General features: G+C 34.7%; 4 protein-coding genes and 1 long non-coding RNA gene across 10 annotated transcripts; 3 read left to right on the forward strand and 2 right to left on the reverse strand.

Moving 5' to 3' along the window:
- Positions 1–125: 125 nt before the first annotated feature.
- On the forward strand, positions 126–2,772 carry LOC105835134 (xaa-Pro aminopeptidase 3). The gene is made up of 4 exons (XM_012678141.3): positions 126–614; positions 756–1,694; positions 1,767–2,129; positions 2,208–2,772. The coding sequence occupies exons 1-4, from the start codon at positions 566–568 to the stop codon at positions 2,363–2,365; spliced, it is 1,509 nt and encodes a 502-aa protein (XP_012533595.1). The 5' UTR covers positions 126–565; the 3' UTR covers positions 2,366–2,772.
- On the reverse strand, positions 2,363–6,875 carry LOC105835135 (multifunctional protein ADE2). The gene is made up of 6 exons (XM_012678142.3): positions 6,522–6,875; positions 5,190–5,519; positions 4,715–5,058; positions 4,338–4,613; positions 3,589–3,733; positions 2,363–3,517 (listed from the first exon to the last, which is right to left on the reverse strand). Exons 1-6 carry the CDS (start codon positions 6,526–6,528, stop codon positions 3,357–3,359), a joined length of 1,263 nt encoding a protein of 420 aa, XP_012533596.1. The 5' UTR covers positions 6,529–6,875; the 3' UTR covers positions 2,363–3,356.
- On the forward strand, positions 3,380–4,885 carry LOC114255680. Its single transcript, XR_003626871.1, has 4 exons — positions 3,380–3,519; positions 3,595–3,860; positions 4,460–4,645; positions 4,747–4,885. It is a non-coding gene; the product is annotated as an uncharacterized LOC114255680 (long non-coding RNA).
- LOC105835133 (amidophosphoribosyltransferase) lies at positions 4,919–13,781 on the forward strand. 2 transcript variants are annotated; one of them, XM_012678140.2, is made up of 7 exons: positions 4,919–5,052; positions 10,964–11,186; positions 11,348–11,640; positions 11,876–12,125; positions 12,216–12,455; positions 12,546–12,895; positions 12,973–13,245. In XM_012678140.2, exons 2-7 carry the CDS (start codon positions 10,970–10,972, stop codon positions 13,243–13,245), a joined length of 1,623 nt encoding a protein of 540 aa, XP_012533594.1. In that variant the 5' UTR covers positions 4,919–5,052; positions 10,964–10,969. The 2 variants fall into 2 exon arrangements, with proteins under 2 accessions (XP_012533594.1, XP_028050697.1); XM_028194896.1 differs by lacking the exon at positions 4,919–5,052 and having other exon boundaries at positions 10,970–11,186; positions 12,973–13,781.
- On the reverse strand, positions 13,684–16,328 carry LOC105835136 (general transcription factor 3C polypeptide 6). 5 transcript variants are annotated; one of them, XM_012678145.3, is made up of 5 exons: positions 16,173–16,328; positions 14,890–15,116; positions 14,532–14,790; positions 14,254–14,455; positions 13,684–13,901 (listed from the first exon to the last, which is right to left on the reverse strand). In XM_012678145.3, the coding sequence occupies exons 2-4, from the start codon at positions 15,046–15,048 to the stop codon at positions 14,280–14,282; spliced, it is 594 nt and encodes a 197-aa protein (XP_012533599.1). In that variant the 5' UTR covers positions 15,049–15,116; positions 16,173–16,328; the 3' UTR covers positions 13,684–13,901; positions 14,254–14,279. The 5 variants fall into 5 exon arrangements, with proteins under 5 accessions (XP_012533599.1, XP_028050698.1, XP_012533597.1 ...); XM_028194897.2 differs by lacking the exon at positions 16,173–16,328 and adding an exon at positions 16,034–16,166; XM_012678143.3 differs by lacking the exon at positions 16,173–16,328 and adding an exon at positions 15,639–15,787.
- Positions 16,329–17,408: the final 1,080 nt, after the last annotated feature.

The following is a 17,408-nucleotide window of genomic DNA, read 5'->3' on the forward strand; positions in this document are numbered from 1 at the left end:
CCTGTTTTGTTAGGAAATATCTTGTCCCTCTCACCGTCTTTTCATTAGGTCTGTTTTTTATTCTTGCACTGCTGCACTGGTGTAATAATTAGAATAAGACAAATATATTTTTTCTCATTCTAACTTATTGCACTAGTGCAGCAGTGCAGGAATAAAAAACAAACCTATTGTGTTTTTAATCTTGTGTCGTGAACATGCTTTGAAGTTTTATAACAAATGTATATGAATAAAACTTAGTATAATTATTTTTAAATTTAAAATTTCTATATTCAAATATATCTACAATAAACTTTGTAAGTCTATTTTGAGAATTTTTATAACCCATGAATCTAATTAAAATAATTAACAGAAAAGTTTTAATTGTCGTCATATCGATATGATAGCTTTTCATGTCGACACGTGATTGGTCGCTCTGGCAAATACATACACATTTGTCAGTTGTGCAAGTCAAAATTTTATAGGTTAAGTTCTGCATCGAATATTGCAAAATATTGTATATCTATAGTAGGACAAAATAAAATTCTGCTGCGAGCGTCAGTGGCTACTAAAAACGAGAAGAATAAATATGTTTAATAGTGTGAAACACTCGCTGAGATGCATTCCGAATAAATTTGGTGAGAGGAGGCACTTGTACCGGTATATTTAATTCTGAAAGAAAATTATCGCTATTATAGTTATGTAAGGTAGCGGCAAATTCACTATTTCTATCTGGTATGTTAGAAATAACATGGCATTGTTTGTCGGTGTGATTTCAGGACAATTGCTGGCATACTTCTCGGCGGAGACGACACTCAAGAGCAATCTGACACAGCGAGAATGCACACGGGGCGCGTATCCGCACGCGTGCGGACAGCCGACGTCCTTGACGCATCCTCATCTGATCAAGCACGGCGATGTGCTGCCAGGTATATCGCTTCAGGAATTGAAGAGGCGGCGTTCGAGATTGGTGGAGAGCGTTGCGCTGACGGCAAACGCCAAAAGCGCACGCAGACAGCAAATAGTCGTTATACCCGCGTCGTCCAAGGTCTACATGTCGGACAAGATACCGTATGTGTTTCGGCAGAACACGGACTTTCTGTATTTCTCTGGGTGCCAGGAGCCCGATGGTATCTTGGTGCTTACGTGCAAGGAGGACAAGTCATTGTACACCTTATTCGTGAAACCGAAAGACGAGCATTCGGAATTGTGGGACGGCCCAAGAACCGGTGTTGAAATGGCGACCGAAGTGTTTGGCATGGATTACGCTTTGCCGATCGGCGAATTCGAACGGTTTCTGACTTCACTTGTACAGGAGGATAAGAACAGCATTGTATGGTATGATCACGCTGATGTTGTTCAACCAATTTTGCATAAGAAGATGTGCCATTTGATCAAATTGACGGACAATCAAATATTTGCTTCCCCCAAGATCTTGTTTCATCAAATTCGCTTAATCAAGAGCACCTGCGAGATCAACTTAATGCAGGAGAGCTGCAGAATTGCTTCTGATGCAATTGCAAAAACGATTCAGCTTTCAAAACCAGGGATGAGTGAGCATCAGTTGTTCGCTACTGTAGATTACGAATGCCGTATGCGTGGTGCTGAATATCTAGCGTATCCTCCCGTCGTGGCTGCGGGCAGAAATGCAAATGTAATACACTATATCAACAATAATCAAATTGTACAAGATGGTGACTTAGTCTTGATGGATGCAGGTTTGTATGGAAACGTATAGAATTATGACTAATGCATAATCGAAACACTTTTGTATGTCTGTTTACTTGCAGGTTGCGAGTATCATGGTTACTCATCCGATATAACGCGGACGTGGCCAATCAATGGAAAATTTACACCAGAGCAAAAAGTTCTCTATGAAATAGTACTCGATGTGCAAAAAAACTTGATAGAAAGTCTGAAAAAAATGCCGTCGTTGGACAACGTGTTCCGCCACATGTGTTTTCTTCTAGGAGAAAGATTGCAAGAGATTGGCGTGATACCAAAAAATATAGATGAAAGCAAATTATTAGCAGCTGCGTACGCATACTGTCCGCATCACGTTAGTCATTATCTGGGAATGGACGTGCACGACACGGGAAAAATATCCAGAAGCATAAGAATACAACCTGGAATGATAATAACGATGGAACCTGGTACTGCTCAAAGCGTCATATGCGTCTCGTAAATTAATAATGTAAATTGATTTGTAATGTTTCTTGTCGCTGCTTTAGGTGTGTACATAAGTCCGAAGACTCCTTACGCACCATCGCACTTTCATGGCTTAGGTATCCGCATAGAGGATGATATTTTAGTAACAGAAAATGGCGCAGAAGTCTTGACGAAAAATTGTCCAAAGGAGATAGCGGAGATTGAAGCTCTAGCAAGCTAAGAATCATAGATGTTTAATAGTAATTAATACAAGTGTACATACAGTAAAATACAACGTATTCCATTTTTTAATTTACATGTATATTTACATGTATATAAGAAAGTATAAGTATATACGTGTAAATACGTAGGCAATTACTTATTAATTGTATATGAAAGCAATTGTCAAATCTTGGGGTTCTCTTTCATATACAAACTGTTGGATATATTTTTATAAATATTTAATATGACTTTTTTTTATGTTCTTCCAAACCCAACTTTCTCACTTATTTATGACACATTTATCTTATAGATAGACATGTTGAAAAATCGTTTTGCACAACGTGGCTCTGTATACATGTATTATATAATTATATTGTTTCATTTAGTGTGTTATTGCAAGTAATATAATTGCATAATATATAGAAAGCCATTTTCGTATTTTGCACTTCTTTTATTTTAGACATAACATACAATTTTTTAATAACACCCCTTTTTTAAAAGTGGATTTATATAAAGAAAAATTTTACATTATTCAAAAATTTGTTTAAGTGGAAATACATGAATATTGCATACTTGAAACCAGTAAAGTATTACTAGAATCAATAACAATAGAGTATATATGAAAAGAGCTAACGTGATCATTGATAAAATAAAATTTGTATCACAAATCTATGGCAATATACAATTATACTATTATTTTTTATAGATGCATAGCAAAAAAACTATACAAAGAAAAAACATTGAAGAACAATCACCCTGTACTAAATACTTCAAAAACAACATTTAAAATGAATTAATAACTAAAACTATATAAAAAAGAATGTACAGTTCTTTTCGCGATTGTACTGCTATATACTCTCACGAGACTCTTGAAAAAGGAATGGAACAGATCTATTTTCGGCGTGATGATATGTATGACATTAACAACGTTAAATCGCTTTAACGTAAACTTTAATTGTAATTTATTATTTTGTTAGCTGGAACTCTGGTAGCCGAACTGCTTTAATAATTCAAGTACAGCGTGTATGGAGGTCAGCTTTTTTTAAATTAATGAAGTTGTCGAGTTGCTTTGCTCGTAAACGAGCCCAAACCAAGTGATTGTGCATCGCATGAATTTGCGCCGCCGCAAGTGCAGCTGCTTCTGGATGCACGACTGTCGTACAGCCGAGTCCTGTAAATATAATTTAATTTTACGTTTCATACGACAAATTCAATTATTCTGAATACAATTAACTAAAATACCTGAAGGGACGTCAAGTGAGGACCACACGCTTCGTTCAATATTGTCCGATCTCAAAGGTGGGGAATTTATGACAGGCAAGACTGTATTGCCGGAGAGTACTGGACCCAAACCATTGCTGCGGCCGGCTACCGCTATCAGTACCACCTACGGAAAAAAACAAGAAAAAACTTGTGATAAACGAAAATAAACATCTTTTTATAGCTATCGCTTTCTTTATCGTAATAAGTTTTGTAATTAAAACATAACAGGATAACGCAGACCACTTCGACGGGTTAGTATGAAATGTGATACAGTTATCCTTTGCTAGTACACTTGATATCGCGAGTTGACCAATTTCGCAACAATAAATATCATGATAAAATTGCACAATATTATACTATTGCTGTTAAGTTGCTGCAAATGACTGCAACTTATTAGCATTATGTAATTATAGCATTTATTTAAATGGCCTACACTATTAGTATTTTAATGATTTTACTAAATAATTATTAACTATTATTATAACTATTACTATTAGATATAAATATTTTTATAAATCTAACAATAATGCAATATTCATTGCTTTGTATCTACAAATTTAATTTTTTTAAATGTTTAATATCTTAATTTTACAAGAATTATTGTTATTAAAGATCTATTTTTACTCATAAAAAAATTATAAATAAAAAGTAATATTTCATGTAAACTTACATTTTACCTAATCTGTTAAAAATTTATTACGATAAAAAACATGAATTTTTATACGTACGTTTTCTCCACTGCCTTCATATTCGGCAAGAATATTTAGAGTTTCCGCAGTACCCTTATGGGCACTGCAAGTTCGGAGTTGCGTTTTTAAACCTAATGTCTTAGCGTGTTCCTGAATTTTAGAGCAATGGTCTTGATCGGATGGCGAGCCCATGAATATAACCACCAATGGAGCAGGTGCTTCAATAATATAATCCAACTGCTCCTCTACCCATTTGAAGTTACGCTTTACGGTCTCCAAATTTTGTTGCGTTACGTTAGACAGATCCCTGTACACCTAGTAGCAACATTATAAAAAATTTTAAACAAGTGAGTTGATACAATATTAACGGACGTGTTAATATCACTATGTATTCGAACTTTCAAGAAAAGTCTCACCTGTTTATCTTTCATCTGTTTCTTATCTCCAGCAGGCCAGAGTCTCCAGGAATCACTGTCGATGATATCAGCTAATAAAATTTCCCCGCTCGTATCTACGCCGAATTCTACTTTCATATCTATCAACGAGCTGTTAGCTACCGTCCAAGCTCTTTCAAGAATCTCGAAAACGGTAACTGTGGTGCGCTTCATAATATCTACTTCGTCCTTCGTTATCTTTCTACCGCCCATTTGGAAACCGGCGGAAATAATTTGCTCGTCGGACCACTGCGGATCGTGATTAGCGTCGTCCTTAAAGAACGTTTCCTGCAGAGGCGGATTGAATCTGTAACCCTCAGGTACACCTAAAACAATACATATTACATTATAAAATACTATATATGTATATATAAAATACTACATGTATTGTGCATTTCTCAACTCACAACATTTTCCACAACTGCGTTAATTCCAAAAAATTAATATCTGTACGTACCAGGATGTCTTTTTAGAAAGCTACCAGTCGCCTGTCTTCTGGTAACCCACTCGATCGGTATCATGTCACATTTCTTCGCTATGAAGGACTTTGAACCGGCAAGCTTAACATAAGCTGTCTTGATACCGGCACGATTAAGTAATCCGAAGACCTTTACGGTGGTGGACGTGCTGATCTCTGCTTTACCCTCCAAAGCATGAGACTTTGCGCCGTCGCCGGCGGTAATGCGGTCCTTGCTCTCCAGCAAACATAATGCAGGGTCGTCCAGACGTTCGTAAACCTTCTTTGTCTTTCCCTCGTTGAGAAGTTTTCCAAGTTTGTAATCCAAGTCTGTAAGAGACAGAAGTGAACGATAATCATTTAGTATTCGTTGGTTGGAAACAAATCTCTTTACGACATTGTTATTAATATATAATTTCTAGGTTTTTAATGTATACATTATGCTAATAAGCTTTGGTTCATTAGTCCTCCCTATAAAATAAAGAGATTTTTAAATCTCTTTATTTTAAAAAGTAAATCGGGATAATTTTTCCTTCGAGAGAGCGAAATCGCATGTAAATGTACTATTCTTGAACAAATTATCTATTAATGTTTGTTGGACGTTAACTTTGTAGATAATTGTGCTGGTTTATTTAGGTGTACATTATTCAGAGCACTGCGAGTAGCGATCTGAAGCTCCACGCGAAGCTGGTCAAGTTACATAAAATTTGTTAATGACACTATAATTATTACTATAAACTTATATTATTAATACTGGGTTTTTCCCATCTCACAACTTAATAACTTAAATTAATTTGTTCGGTAGCGGCTCAGCTAGGCTAACGTTGTTCTCGACAAATTGTTCTATACTGATTTTACTCAGGGACCGGTAAATTCTTCCTTCTCAATTCTCTCCTCCCTGCAAGGAAACAGCGAGCCGCTTTCACGCATGCAAAGCGTGACTTCATGTTCGCAGTCACAAGTTAAATCTCAACAATGTTTACCGTTTTTATATAAATGCACGTTGTGTTTGATTAACCGCAAACTTTTTAGATTACTCCCTGAAATAGTTTTAATATTTAATACAGATATATCAGAACACTTCTCGAACACGTGAAACACTGGCCGGCATTCAACCACCTGTTGCTCCGGCAAAACCTCTGTTTACTCAGTTTACTCTTTCCGTTTTTCTATCAGCATTTAGCAGAATCGTATAAAGCGTTATTTAGAGACGAATGTCGCGAGATTTGCATCTGCGAAATTAGTGCCACGTGTTTGGAGATCGTCGCGCTTCCACTGAACGAGAGCCCGTTCCAACCGAAATTATCGCTTCTAACGTTCTATCGAACTTACCAGCCATCTTGTCGCTCTAACGTCTGCTATCGGAATGTGCGTAAGTCGCCGGATCGGTCTGATTTCACACGCATTTCTTCGGCGGTCCCCACCACGTCTTTGTCCGTCTGATTTCTTCTTCTCTCTCCCCTCTCCCATCATCGATCAGAGCTCGGAGCGGAGCTCCTCGTTGCGACAACTTTTGATAGCGGAAACGAAAAATCATATATGAATATTTTTTTCTTGCGCCATACGCATCTCAGAGTAAGTTATTTTCCCTCCGCGCGTCACAACTGGTGTCACAACTCCAGTTTACGAAAGTTCTAGAATGTTCTCTTTTGCGTGGATCAACATGTGATCGAGTTTTCAATTAGACTCACACGCAACGTCCCATCTCTGCTAATAAAATAAAGTACATATAAATTAAGTTGCCCGTTTATTTACCAGCAAAGGGAATTAAACGAATATTTTATCGATTTACCCCCTGCATGCTCAGCACGAATGGCGACATGTGAAAAAATTAATTTACTTTGATGGTACGACTTTTTAAAAAATTAATACAGTTTTCTCCACTTCTAATGCATGTGCTCTTAATAGAAATTAAGAGTTTTTTTTCTTAATTATATATAAATGACATCAATATCTATAATATTTTACAATACGCTTATTCTGTGTACCTTACCAAGAAAAGGGAAACAATTATAAAAGTACCTATATAAATAATTACAAAATATAATTTATAAAAACTAATTGACAGTAAAATACTTAATTAAATGTAATATGTAAATCATTACAGATTATTTTCTTTTATTCAACTAGGAATACTACCGAATAGAAATAGTTTCGTCCTTCGATGAACGTATGTACCAACGTCAAAGTCGACGAAACTGGCCTGCGACTGGTCTCTATTATTGTGACTGACGTTGGGAAAGACGTCGAGATTTTGCAACATGTCATGACAAATTTAAGAAGAAAAACTGGGAGGCGGCTCTCCTCGGAGCTTCATGAAATTCAGACGGGATTGCGTCCGCTCGATGCCGCAGCGCGCCGTGTCGACGCGTTATCGTCGACTAATTTCAGTAATCACTCGGCGGCTGACGTAAACATTGTTAGCTTAAGTGATCTGTCCTTGGCTCGAGCCTCCAGCATTTAGCGTGATTCACGCCGATTCTCCTAGCTCCTGCTAGGACCGACGCGTCCGCCGTAAGGCGAGAAAGATCCATCAATTCGTCCTCTCAAGGCGGACTCCACCACGTGCATATCTCGCGTCGCTCTTCGTCGCACGATCAACCGAGCCCTGCCGGCCGGCAAGTTTCTCTAACAGGCGCGATATCCCCTCCCGTCCTCATTTGCAGCTGGGAAGTTGGGAACGCGTCGAAACGAGGCCGGCGCACGTTTCGGTAGGAGATCAAACCCAGACGTGTTCCCGAAGCGGGACGAGAAGCACGGGTGCGTTTCTCGGCGCGAGGTTCCACGCACTTCGGCACACACGTGAGGTACGTGCATCGCTTCCTTCCCCTCTCTCTTTCCCTTCCCCCCCTCGTCTGCGCGTCGGTTCCAGAATCGCTTCCTCGCAAATTGGAGCGGACGATTGTACCTTTTTGTCCGCGTGCGTTTTCGTGACTCGTAACAGACTGAATAGATAGTAGTTATCCTCCGTGATGATTTTCGTGGAATCTTTGTGTAGACCAACTTGAACGGATAGGGGAGAAGTCGGGCAGGTCGACAAAAAACGCAGGTAGCATCCTTATGCGCGGCATCCGCCGTAGATTCGGCCTCACCGCGTGTTATCTTGCGTCATCCGCGTGCTGTTGGACCGTTGAGACCGCACGTGTCTGACTCGCGTTGTGTACTTGTGTGAATATGAAAACACTATTGAACGTAATAAAAAAAAAACTCTAATCTTTGAAATATTTTATGTTCGTATTAGGTCCAGTTTTACAACTTAGTTTAATCGGAGTTTAACTATATTACTAACTAATGGATTTTATTTTATATAAAACAATTTTTTTTAGTGGACATTAGTTAAACTTTGGTTAAATTGTAGAATCAGGCCGTAATGAACAATTATATCCGCTTCTACTAATAAAGATTAGGCGTTCTGGCTTCGATATTCGAGAATTAAACGATCTCAATGGGTTAATTATTATATTATGTGTTATATGTAACGCATTTTATGTACGCTACGTTGATTCTTTTGAATATGCAAGAAATCTCTTTTTATCTGAACGGCACGCAACTTTAAAAAATTAAGAGGATCGTATCTTGATTAAATTCCGATTAACTTGATCAGTGATTAATTTATTAAGTAATTTATTCTATTTATTATAAATAATACTTCTATTATTTTGTTAATTACGAATAGAAATTTTTGTTGTTTAACATAATGGGAAAAAATTTAAAAGAAACAATGCATTGTGTATTAGACATTTTGCTGGTTAAATAAGTGTCAGTTAACTTAATTAACAGTTAATATTTTAAATAATTCCCGTTTTATTAATCTTTAGATTGCTGGAAAACCACTTTTGTGGCTCTGAAAAAAACTCAAAATTTTGCATATGTATGTTATAGATAAATTTATAAGGAAAAAACATTATTTTAATGAAAAATACCAGCAGCACTTAAATTAATGTAAATAGAATTATTAAATCTTGTTTAACGTATAGGAAAAAAGATTAGCAATTGTACATTAGAAATATTATTTTAAACAATTATCAAGTTAAGTGCCGATTAAGTTAATTAGAGTATATCAATCGAAGTATATCATATAAAAAATTATCACATTTTCTTTATTTCTTCGTTAGTCTTGGTTTGGTTGATTTCATGTCTTCCCACATATCAAGTATCATTCAAATAAACTTATCGTTTCTTAGCTGACTCACATGGTAATTTGTACTAACTATATTGATAACAATATCTTATGAATCTCTTCTGCAGAGAAGAGACTATTTTTAAACCAAATACGCGACCTATTCGGTGACGTTTAATTCTTAGGTCTTTTAACTCTTTTTTTTTTACTCTTCAAATTCTTATTTATCCAGTTCAAATAAGTCAATGCAAGTATAAATTCGATAAATAAGGAAATCAGGAAAACTTACAATAATACAACCGAAAAAATTGTAAAGATTAAGATAAATTAAAGTAAAAAATTAAAAATTAAAATTAAATGTATTTTTCAAGAAACTCTGTACTGAAAATATAATCGAATGACTTCATAATTCAGGAAAGTAGGATATTTTCTCGGTTTGGAACACATTGCGTTATACTTGATTTATTCTTGGCTTAATTAGTAATCTACCCCTTTACGGTAGACAAAGATATTTTTCTTTTTTTCCATTGAAAAATAGGAAATATTATAATCGCATTCGATATCTCTTCAAAAATGAAAATAAATATAAGAATTATAAGAGTTAACTTTATTATAACTTTATTTAGTAAAATTATTATTATATTTCATAACACAGTTTTTTATTAATGACAGAATGAATAATTGATTTTATTCGTTTCATCAAAAACTAACGTTTATGAGAAAATAATTCTTTTTACCTTTCTTTTGTGGTAAATAGCTTATAAATTCGTTTTTTATTTATCTTTACGCTATACGGTCTGTCTAATTTTCAGAACCAACTTACATTAAATCAAACTCAAAATAAGATAATTAAAAAAACATTATTACATTCTCGTATCTACATGCAATTTATAATTGACACAGTGGAAAATTAACTTGCTGCAAAAAAGTGTTATGCGATTTCTCGCGTGACACGAAAGGATCGATTTGCTGTAAACACAAATATAACTGTTCTATATTCTGACATTCATGATGTCAATACGATGTAAGATGATGAAATCCATTGCGAAATGCAGGTTGCGCAAACATAATAAGAAAACATAGTTGTAGTATTGAACAAACGTAAGATATGTCGATTCTATCAGTCCGTTGGGGGTCAACAGTTTATAAGGGCAACGCCGATAATACACGAAGAGAAATTACGAAAGGATCTACTAGACTTTCATAAGATACACAAAACTTATATATCACTTATATCCAATTTATATATCCGCGTTGTAAGACTTTTGTGAATATCTAGGTTCATCAGTGAAAGTATATTTAAATTTTAAGGGAAATGAATTTGTCAGTCATCAAAAAAAATTTTTCAATTATACAATCTTAGAAGTATTATGATAACGACTAAATTAAATTAAATGTTGATAATGAAAAAGTGTATTTACGATCATCAGTTCATCTTTTGTGACCTTTCAATCTAGTTATTTGTCTTAATTACATACTAATACATATATTAATACTCGTATGTTTCTATGTTTTTGTTTCACATTCAGATGCATATTCTACTTTCTAATTTTTTAAAATGATGTATTTATATAGTGATACAAGATTTATATTAATTCATTATTACATTATTGATGTAAAGGAAATCAAAATTAACATATTTTACTTATTATAGATTACAATGGAATCATTTCATGATAAAGATACCGAATATTGTACCAAAGCAATGTCTTGTCTTTCCACGGAGGACGAATCAAAATTTACAAGATCACGGAGCAAAGGTGAAACCAGGGGACAGAGGCCTGCTGGTCTTACGCACGAATGCGGCGTTTTCGGATGCATCGTTGCAGGAGATTGGCCATCACAAACTTGTGACGTTGCTCAAGTTGTTTGTCTAGGTATATGTGCATTTACTTTGTACAGTAAATATTCGATTGACACTGAAATAAAAAGATATAAATGTATATATTATAAGAGAAAAAAACATGAAAAAATAAAAGTAAGACATTAATATTAATACCAAGAAAATATAAAGAAAAATATTTCTGTTCTTGATCAGGTTTAGTTGCGTTACAACATAGGGGGCAAGAGAGCGCAGGAATCGTTACAAGCGAGGGCGTCTGCTCGAAATCATTTCATGTTTATAAGGGTATGGGAATGATCAATAATATTTTCAACGATGAAAATATGAAAAAGCTCAAAGGCAATCTTGGAATTGGTCACACCAGATACAGCACAAGTGCGGCCAGCGAAGAAGTCAACTGTCAACCATTTGTAGTGCACACCGCGCACGGAGCATTGGCAGTTGCACATAATGGAGAATTAGTTAATACGGAAAGTTTACGAAAAATGGTAATACGAAATTTATCTTTTTTCTTATATGTAATAATCCATTTCCTTGGTCACTTTATCAAGTGCCTAAAAATTTGTTCTTTTTAGCTGAACTTCTTGCACGGCTAATTTTTTTCTTTTATTTTTTCTGTTAAAGAGAAATAGTTAACTGTGCAAGAAGTTTAGGTAAAAAGAACCTTATTGATAATTCTTGTCAATCAAAACTGAATTTTATTTTGATTTCACCTGTATCCAGGTATTAGGACGAGGCGTTGGTTTGTCGACGCACTCAGATTCGGAGCTCATAACACAAGCGCTCTGCTTAAATCCGCCTGAAGGTGAAGTCAACGGACCGGATTGGCCAGCGCGTATCAAACACCTTATGCAATTGGCACCATTATCATATTCCCTGGTTATAATGCAGAGGGATAAGATCTATGGCGTACGCGATCCATATGGCAATCGCCCACTTTGTCTAGGGAAAATCGTACCAATTGGCAAATTAGGTATATCAACAAAATTATACTGCCCATTGTAACAATGATTTTTTTAAATATTAATGAATTACTAATGAAGAATAATGAAATTAATTGCAGCAAATAACGAGTCTGACGACGACGACGATGATGCGGAAGGCTGGGTAATTTCATCGGAATCCTGTGGATTCTTGAGTATCGGCGCGCGTTATGTCCGTGAAGTATTTCCCGGTGAAATCGTGGAGATGACTAGAGAAGGCATTAAAACTATCGAGATAGTAGAAAGACCGAATAAAAAACCGCAGGCATTTTGCATCTTCGAATACGTCTATTTCGCCAGGAGCGACAGCATTTTTGAAGGTACGTAATAAGAGTGACAACTATATAGCGCAAAAAATTCGTTTTCCTTTTCGTTCATTAAACTTGTTTTCTTATTCGTTTGTATTGTAGGACAAATGGTCTATTCCGTACGTTTGCAGTGTGGACGAGTGCTAGCGATGGAATCCCCGGTTGAAGCAGATATAGTCAGTTCTGTGCCAGAATCTGGAACAGCAGCGGCACACGGATACGCCAGGCAATCAAAGATACCTTTTGCCGAAGTGCTGTGCAAAAACAGATACGTAGGTAGAACGTTCATTCAACCTAGTACGCGATTGAGACAGCTCGGAGTAGCGAAAAAATTCGGAGCTTTGTCAGAGAATGTAAAAGGAAAGAAAATCATTCTCGTTGACGATTCTATCGTCAGAGGAAATACAATCGGTCCAATTATAAAATTACTACGTGACGCGGGCGCTAAGGAAGTAAGCGTTTTTAAGTTATTTGTACTATTAGTATATATCTGCATTTACTACATTAATTCATAATGTTTTGTTTGCAGGTTCATATTAGAATAGCATCGCCTCCGTTAAAATACCCATGCTATATGGGTATCAACATTCCAACAAGAGAAGAACTTATCGCGAATAAACTTGACAATGTAAAATTGGCCAAACACGTAGGTGCGGACAGTTTAACATACCTTTCGGTCGACGGACTTGTTGAGGCAGTCAGGTATCGCATGGACAATCGCGACAGTAGTTACATTGGTCATTGCACTGCCTGTCTAACGGGAGAATACCCAGACGAATTGCCTGGTGATCTCGATTGGTGAAGACACAAGATGTATAATATTTATATACATTTTTTATAAAATACAATTTTTGATTCTAAAATCAAAATGAAACTCAGGTCTCTAAAATAAGTAAAGAAGTAACGAAGATACATAGCAAGCTGCGATATATGATTTCACAAAGTGTTATCATAGAATATATATATATATATATATATATACATATATATGCGTGTTTAGATATTACCGCGTGCATACATAAAGTGTTAAGCTTTAATTGATCGCAAAGATTGTATACAATCTTACTTGATAATTGATTTATATATATATATATATGAAATATTTATCTATTCTATGTTTATGTTACATTATCTATTTCTTTGCTAGAATTTTATTATTAGGAACGATTTGTACTTTTGGGTTTAATTCAGTATTTTATAATTACATATTTTCCCAAAACACAATTATATATATGTAAAATAAAAAGAATAAGTAATATAATATGTGAGATATTCTACATCGTGTTAACTGTATCATGTTATGCTTGCTACATTCAAAATAAAAAACTCAGAACATTTTTTTGTAGAGATGTAAAATTTCTTATAATTATATGTACAGATATTGTATGAATGTGTTTAAAATTAAGCTTGAAATAAGATCAGAAAATTAAGCTTTTTTTTATTATACATCACATTTTCCTGAAACAAAATTAATATTCCTAATTATATATAACTGCTTTTTCCATATAGTAATTTAATGTCTATAGCACTAATATGTTTGTATCGGTTTTATGTTATGAATGTAGAATGTTTATGGTCGAGTTCTAAGTAAAATATTTTCTAGAATTTTAAAACATCTTAGAAATGTACTTAAAAATTTTTTTTATTTGTCTTTACTTATTCAGTATTTTTATTTATTTATTTAGTAATTACTTTAATTAATAATTTAATTAATAAATTTAACTTTAATTAATAAATTAATTAAAAATTTTTATCCAAAATAATTAAAGAAAAAGCTTTCAATATATAAGTAATAAAGGGAAATACTTACTTTTTGATAAGACTAATATTTTAAGTTCAATCATGCTTCTCTTCTGGTTTTTCTTTGCTCTGCTTTACAAGATTATCCTTCTCAGAGTCTGAATCTGACACAACGCCTTTTGATTTATTCTCTTCTCTAATCTTCTGTTTCTCCAAAAATTCACTTAATTCTTCTAGTCTGTCAATACGTACTTTATTCCAGAACTGCATGGCTAGAAAAATTCATTTTAAATAAAATTAATAATTTTATTTTAAATAAAACACATAAGAAAAGAAATTTTTATTTACCTTCCTCTTGATATTTTGGAGGTACTCCAGCTTGCGATAACGTTTCAGTATTTGGTATACAACCTTCATGTTGAGAATCACCAAGAATCTCAACTCTTGGTTTCGTAAATACTCTCTGCATCTTAAGCAATTTTTTTGTTTTTGCAAAATATTTTAAACATGGTACTTTGTCAAATATTTCATCATCCACCTTTGGATTGTCATCCTTCTCAAAGAACATGTAAGTACCTACAGCGTCTTCATAAGTGCCTTCATAATACTGAAAATACAAATATAATTTTAAAAGGTGATAAATACATGAATTTGAAATATAACCTATGCCACATGTTTCAACCATCAAGTTCTATAAGATACATACTCGCCCATTAATTTCCATTATAGGATGTTCAGTGTCTATTCCAATCATATCCAATTGAAGATTTTCCTTATTAAACATATCATTTCCGGTAAATCCTTCAAACTCCACATATACAAGCATCTCTTCCTCACCTTCAGACAATTCATCATCTGACTGCATCTTTATGTTACAAATTATTGTTTACTTGTCCACGCAATAATTCATTTCCAATTAAATACAAGGAACTCCTAAAAAATTATAAACAAATGCATAAAATAAAATATATTCCTCACACTTCACAAGAATAACATTGGCATATTATTTAATAATAAAATATATAAACAAGTAGAGTTGTTACATAGGAAACACTTTTTAAAAAGCATTTGATAATATTCAATAAGGTTATAATAGAAAATTCTTTAACGCAAGTTTCACACATACTTAACCTCTGATATAGAAAAACAAAATTATTCTTAAAGATGGACATTAATTTACCACTTACATTCTAATACATAATATTTTATAAGACACGATAATTTCTGTATAATACTTTTTAAATTAATATTCTGTTATGAAAAATGTTGAACATGTATTAAAAGTAAGAGGTTAGAATCGGTTTTCTCAATGAACACTATAAATAAATAATAAGTTATGTGTTTTGTATTATACTTATTTTAATTATTTTATTATAAAACACTAAGATTCTAAAATTCTAATTTTCATCCTAATATCTTATATTCCTCTATTTCTTTATAATTCACGTTACGTACGTTTCCATAGTTACATTATATACCTCTATACTTTTCTGTGTGTATCGGAACACAATCGATATCTCAAAGACGCGAAAATTCGTCAAAGTTATTAGGAAAGTATAACGCGACAGAAGGAGATAAACATTGGGGAAATGGCGTCGTCTGTACTTAAAAAAAAGCCGCTTTTTTCAAATATGCTGGTGGTGTGATTTGTTTTGTGTTCCCTTTATACTTGACATTATCTTAAATTAAAAATTAAAATACTTCAAGAACTAAAACTTTATGACAGACTAACTCCTTAGTCTGACTTTTTAAACGTGTGTGAACTGTTCCCTAATTATTTAGATTACTTAAAATGACAGAAGAGTGTGGAAGGCGAATATATGTCAATTTTTTCAAATAAATGTTCTTACCGTTGGGAAAAAAACTGAAAAAATCCGTGGAAAAAGAGAAAAGCCTGGTTTTTCCTTTAAAACTATAGCCCGTATGATTAAACAATTCGAAAAATCAGAGAGGTTATGGCTCCTGTGCACTGCATGCGATAACGCTTACCTGACGTCCGTGACGTTTGACGCGCGGCGGAAATTGTCATTGCGACAATTAACTTAATCTTTCATCGCGCGGGAAAAGTTAAATTCGATCCAACTTTGATTGACTACCGCGTCGCATCTTGTCGCGCGGTTAACGATAAAGCGTTTCCGCGTCCAGCGAGCAGGAGCCATTATTAGGAGTACAGAATTTGCGAGTAGGTTTACTTAGAAGAGATCTCTAGTGGTCTGTTCTTTTTCGGTGCATTGCTGCACTGGTGCAGTAAGTTAGAATGAGAAAAAGATATTTATCTTACTTTAACTTGTTACATCAGTGTAGCAGTGCAGCTAAAAAGAACAGCCCTTAAGTCTCGTCTACAATGAGTCGTTAGTTGTTGGTCGTAAGAATTTTAATCAATCATGTTCGCTTATTCTTCTCTAAGATCAACTGTGATTGGCTAGATTTCTTACGACAAATGACTACCGACTCATTGTAGACGAGGCTTTAGGTTTATTGGATAAAAGAGGCGCTGACCAATCAGCGCGCCGACACGTGATTCGTTCGTTCCTAACACTTTCTGTAACCTCCTCGCCTAGTATGCTTGCTGGATACCTCGTATGAAATTTTACGCAATTTCGAGACCTAAAATCAACTCGCCGACGACGCCGACATGTGGGTCATGTCGCTCCCGTCGTTCCCAGCACAACCTCCTCGACTAGTATGCTTTTTTGATACCTTAGATGAAATTTTACGCCATTTCGAGAGCCACGAGACCTAATCAACGCGCCGACACGTGACTCGTGCCATTCCTGTCATTCTCAGCGTACTCTTGGTAACCTTCTTGCCTAGCATGCTTTTCTATTACATCGGATGGAATTTTACGCAATTTCGAGAGGCACGAAGCCTAAAGTCAGCGCACCATCACGGCGTGACTCATGCTGTTGCCAGCATACTTACAGTAACCTCTTCGCTTAGATGCTTTTCTAATATTTCTTCGCAATTTCGAAAGGTTCGAGATCCAATTTTCGCAATATTTCAAGAGGCAAACCTTAACCTATTTACTTACCTTATATTATCTTTCAACAACTTTTACAATATTTAAAGCGTCTTGAGCGACACATATTTAGATTCTTGGTATACTTATTCATTAATTAATTAGATTAATTAAATTGTAATATGTAGTAAAAAACATTTTTTTTCAAAAAGTAATTTTTCGTTCGAGAAACGGTTCTCTCCTATACTTGGAGATACATATATTTT

This window comes from Monomorium pharaonis, chromosome 7 (assembly GCF_013373865.1).
Source record: "Monomorium pharaonis isolate MP-MQ-018 chromosome 7, ASM1337386v2, whole genome shotgun sequence".
In the NCBI taxonomy this organism is placed as follows: Eukaryota; Metazoa; Arthropoda; class Insecta; order Hymenoptera; family Formicidae; genus Monomorium; species Monomorium pharaonis.

Coding starts and splice junctions, on each gene's coding strand:
- LOC105835135 (XM_012678142.3), bottom strand. Junction 5,059..5,189: donor CTTTCTAAAAAGACATCCTG/GTACGTACAGAT, acceptor GTATTGTTTTAG/GTGTACCTGAGGGTTACAGA. Junction 3,518..3,588: donor CTCACTTGACGTCCCTTCAG/GTATTTTAGTTA, acceptor TTATATTTACAG/GACTCGGCTGTACGACAGTC.
- LOC105835133 (XM_012678140.2), top strand. CDS start 10,970: ATGGAATCATTTCATGATAAAGATACCGAATATTGTACCAAAGCAATG. Junction 12,126..12,215: donor CGTACCAATTGGCAAATTAG/GTATATCAACAA, acceptor AATTAATTGCAG/CAAATAACGAGTCTGACGAC. Junction 12,896..12,972: donor GTGACGCGGGCGCTAAGGAA/GTAAGCGTTTTT, acceptor TTTTGTTTGCAG/GTTCATATTAGAATAGCATC.
- LOC105835136 (XM_012678145.3), bottom strand. CDS start 15,048: ATGCAGTCAGATGATGAATTGTCTGAAGGTGAGGAAGAGATGCTTGTA. Junction 14,791..14,889: donor TAATGGAAATTAATGGGCGA/GTATGTATCTTA, acceptor TTGTATTTTCAG/TATTATGAAGGCACTTATGA. Junction 14,456..14,531: donor TCCAAAATATCAAGAGGAAG/GTAAATAAAAAT, acceptor GAATTTTTCTAG/CCATGCAGTTCTGGAATAAA.
- LOC105835134 (XM_012678141.3), top strand. CDS start 566: ATGTTTAATAGTGTGAAACACTCGCTGAGATGCATTCCGAATAAATTT. Junction 615..755: donor ATGCATTCCGAATAAATTTG/GTGAGAGGAGGC, acceptor GTGTGATTTCAG/GACAATTGCTGGCATACTTC. Junction 2,130..2,207: donor GATAATAACGATGGAACCTG/GTACTGCTCAAA, acceptor TCGCTGCTTTAG/GTGTGTACATAAGTCCGAAG.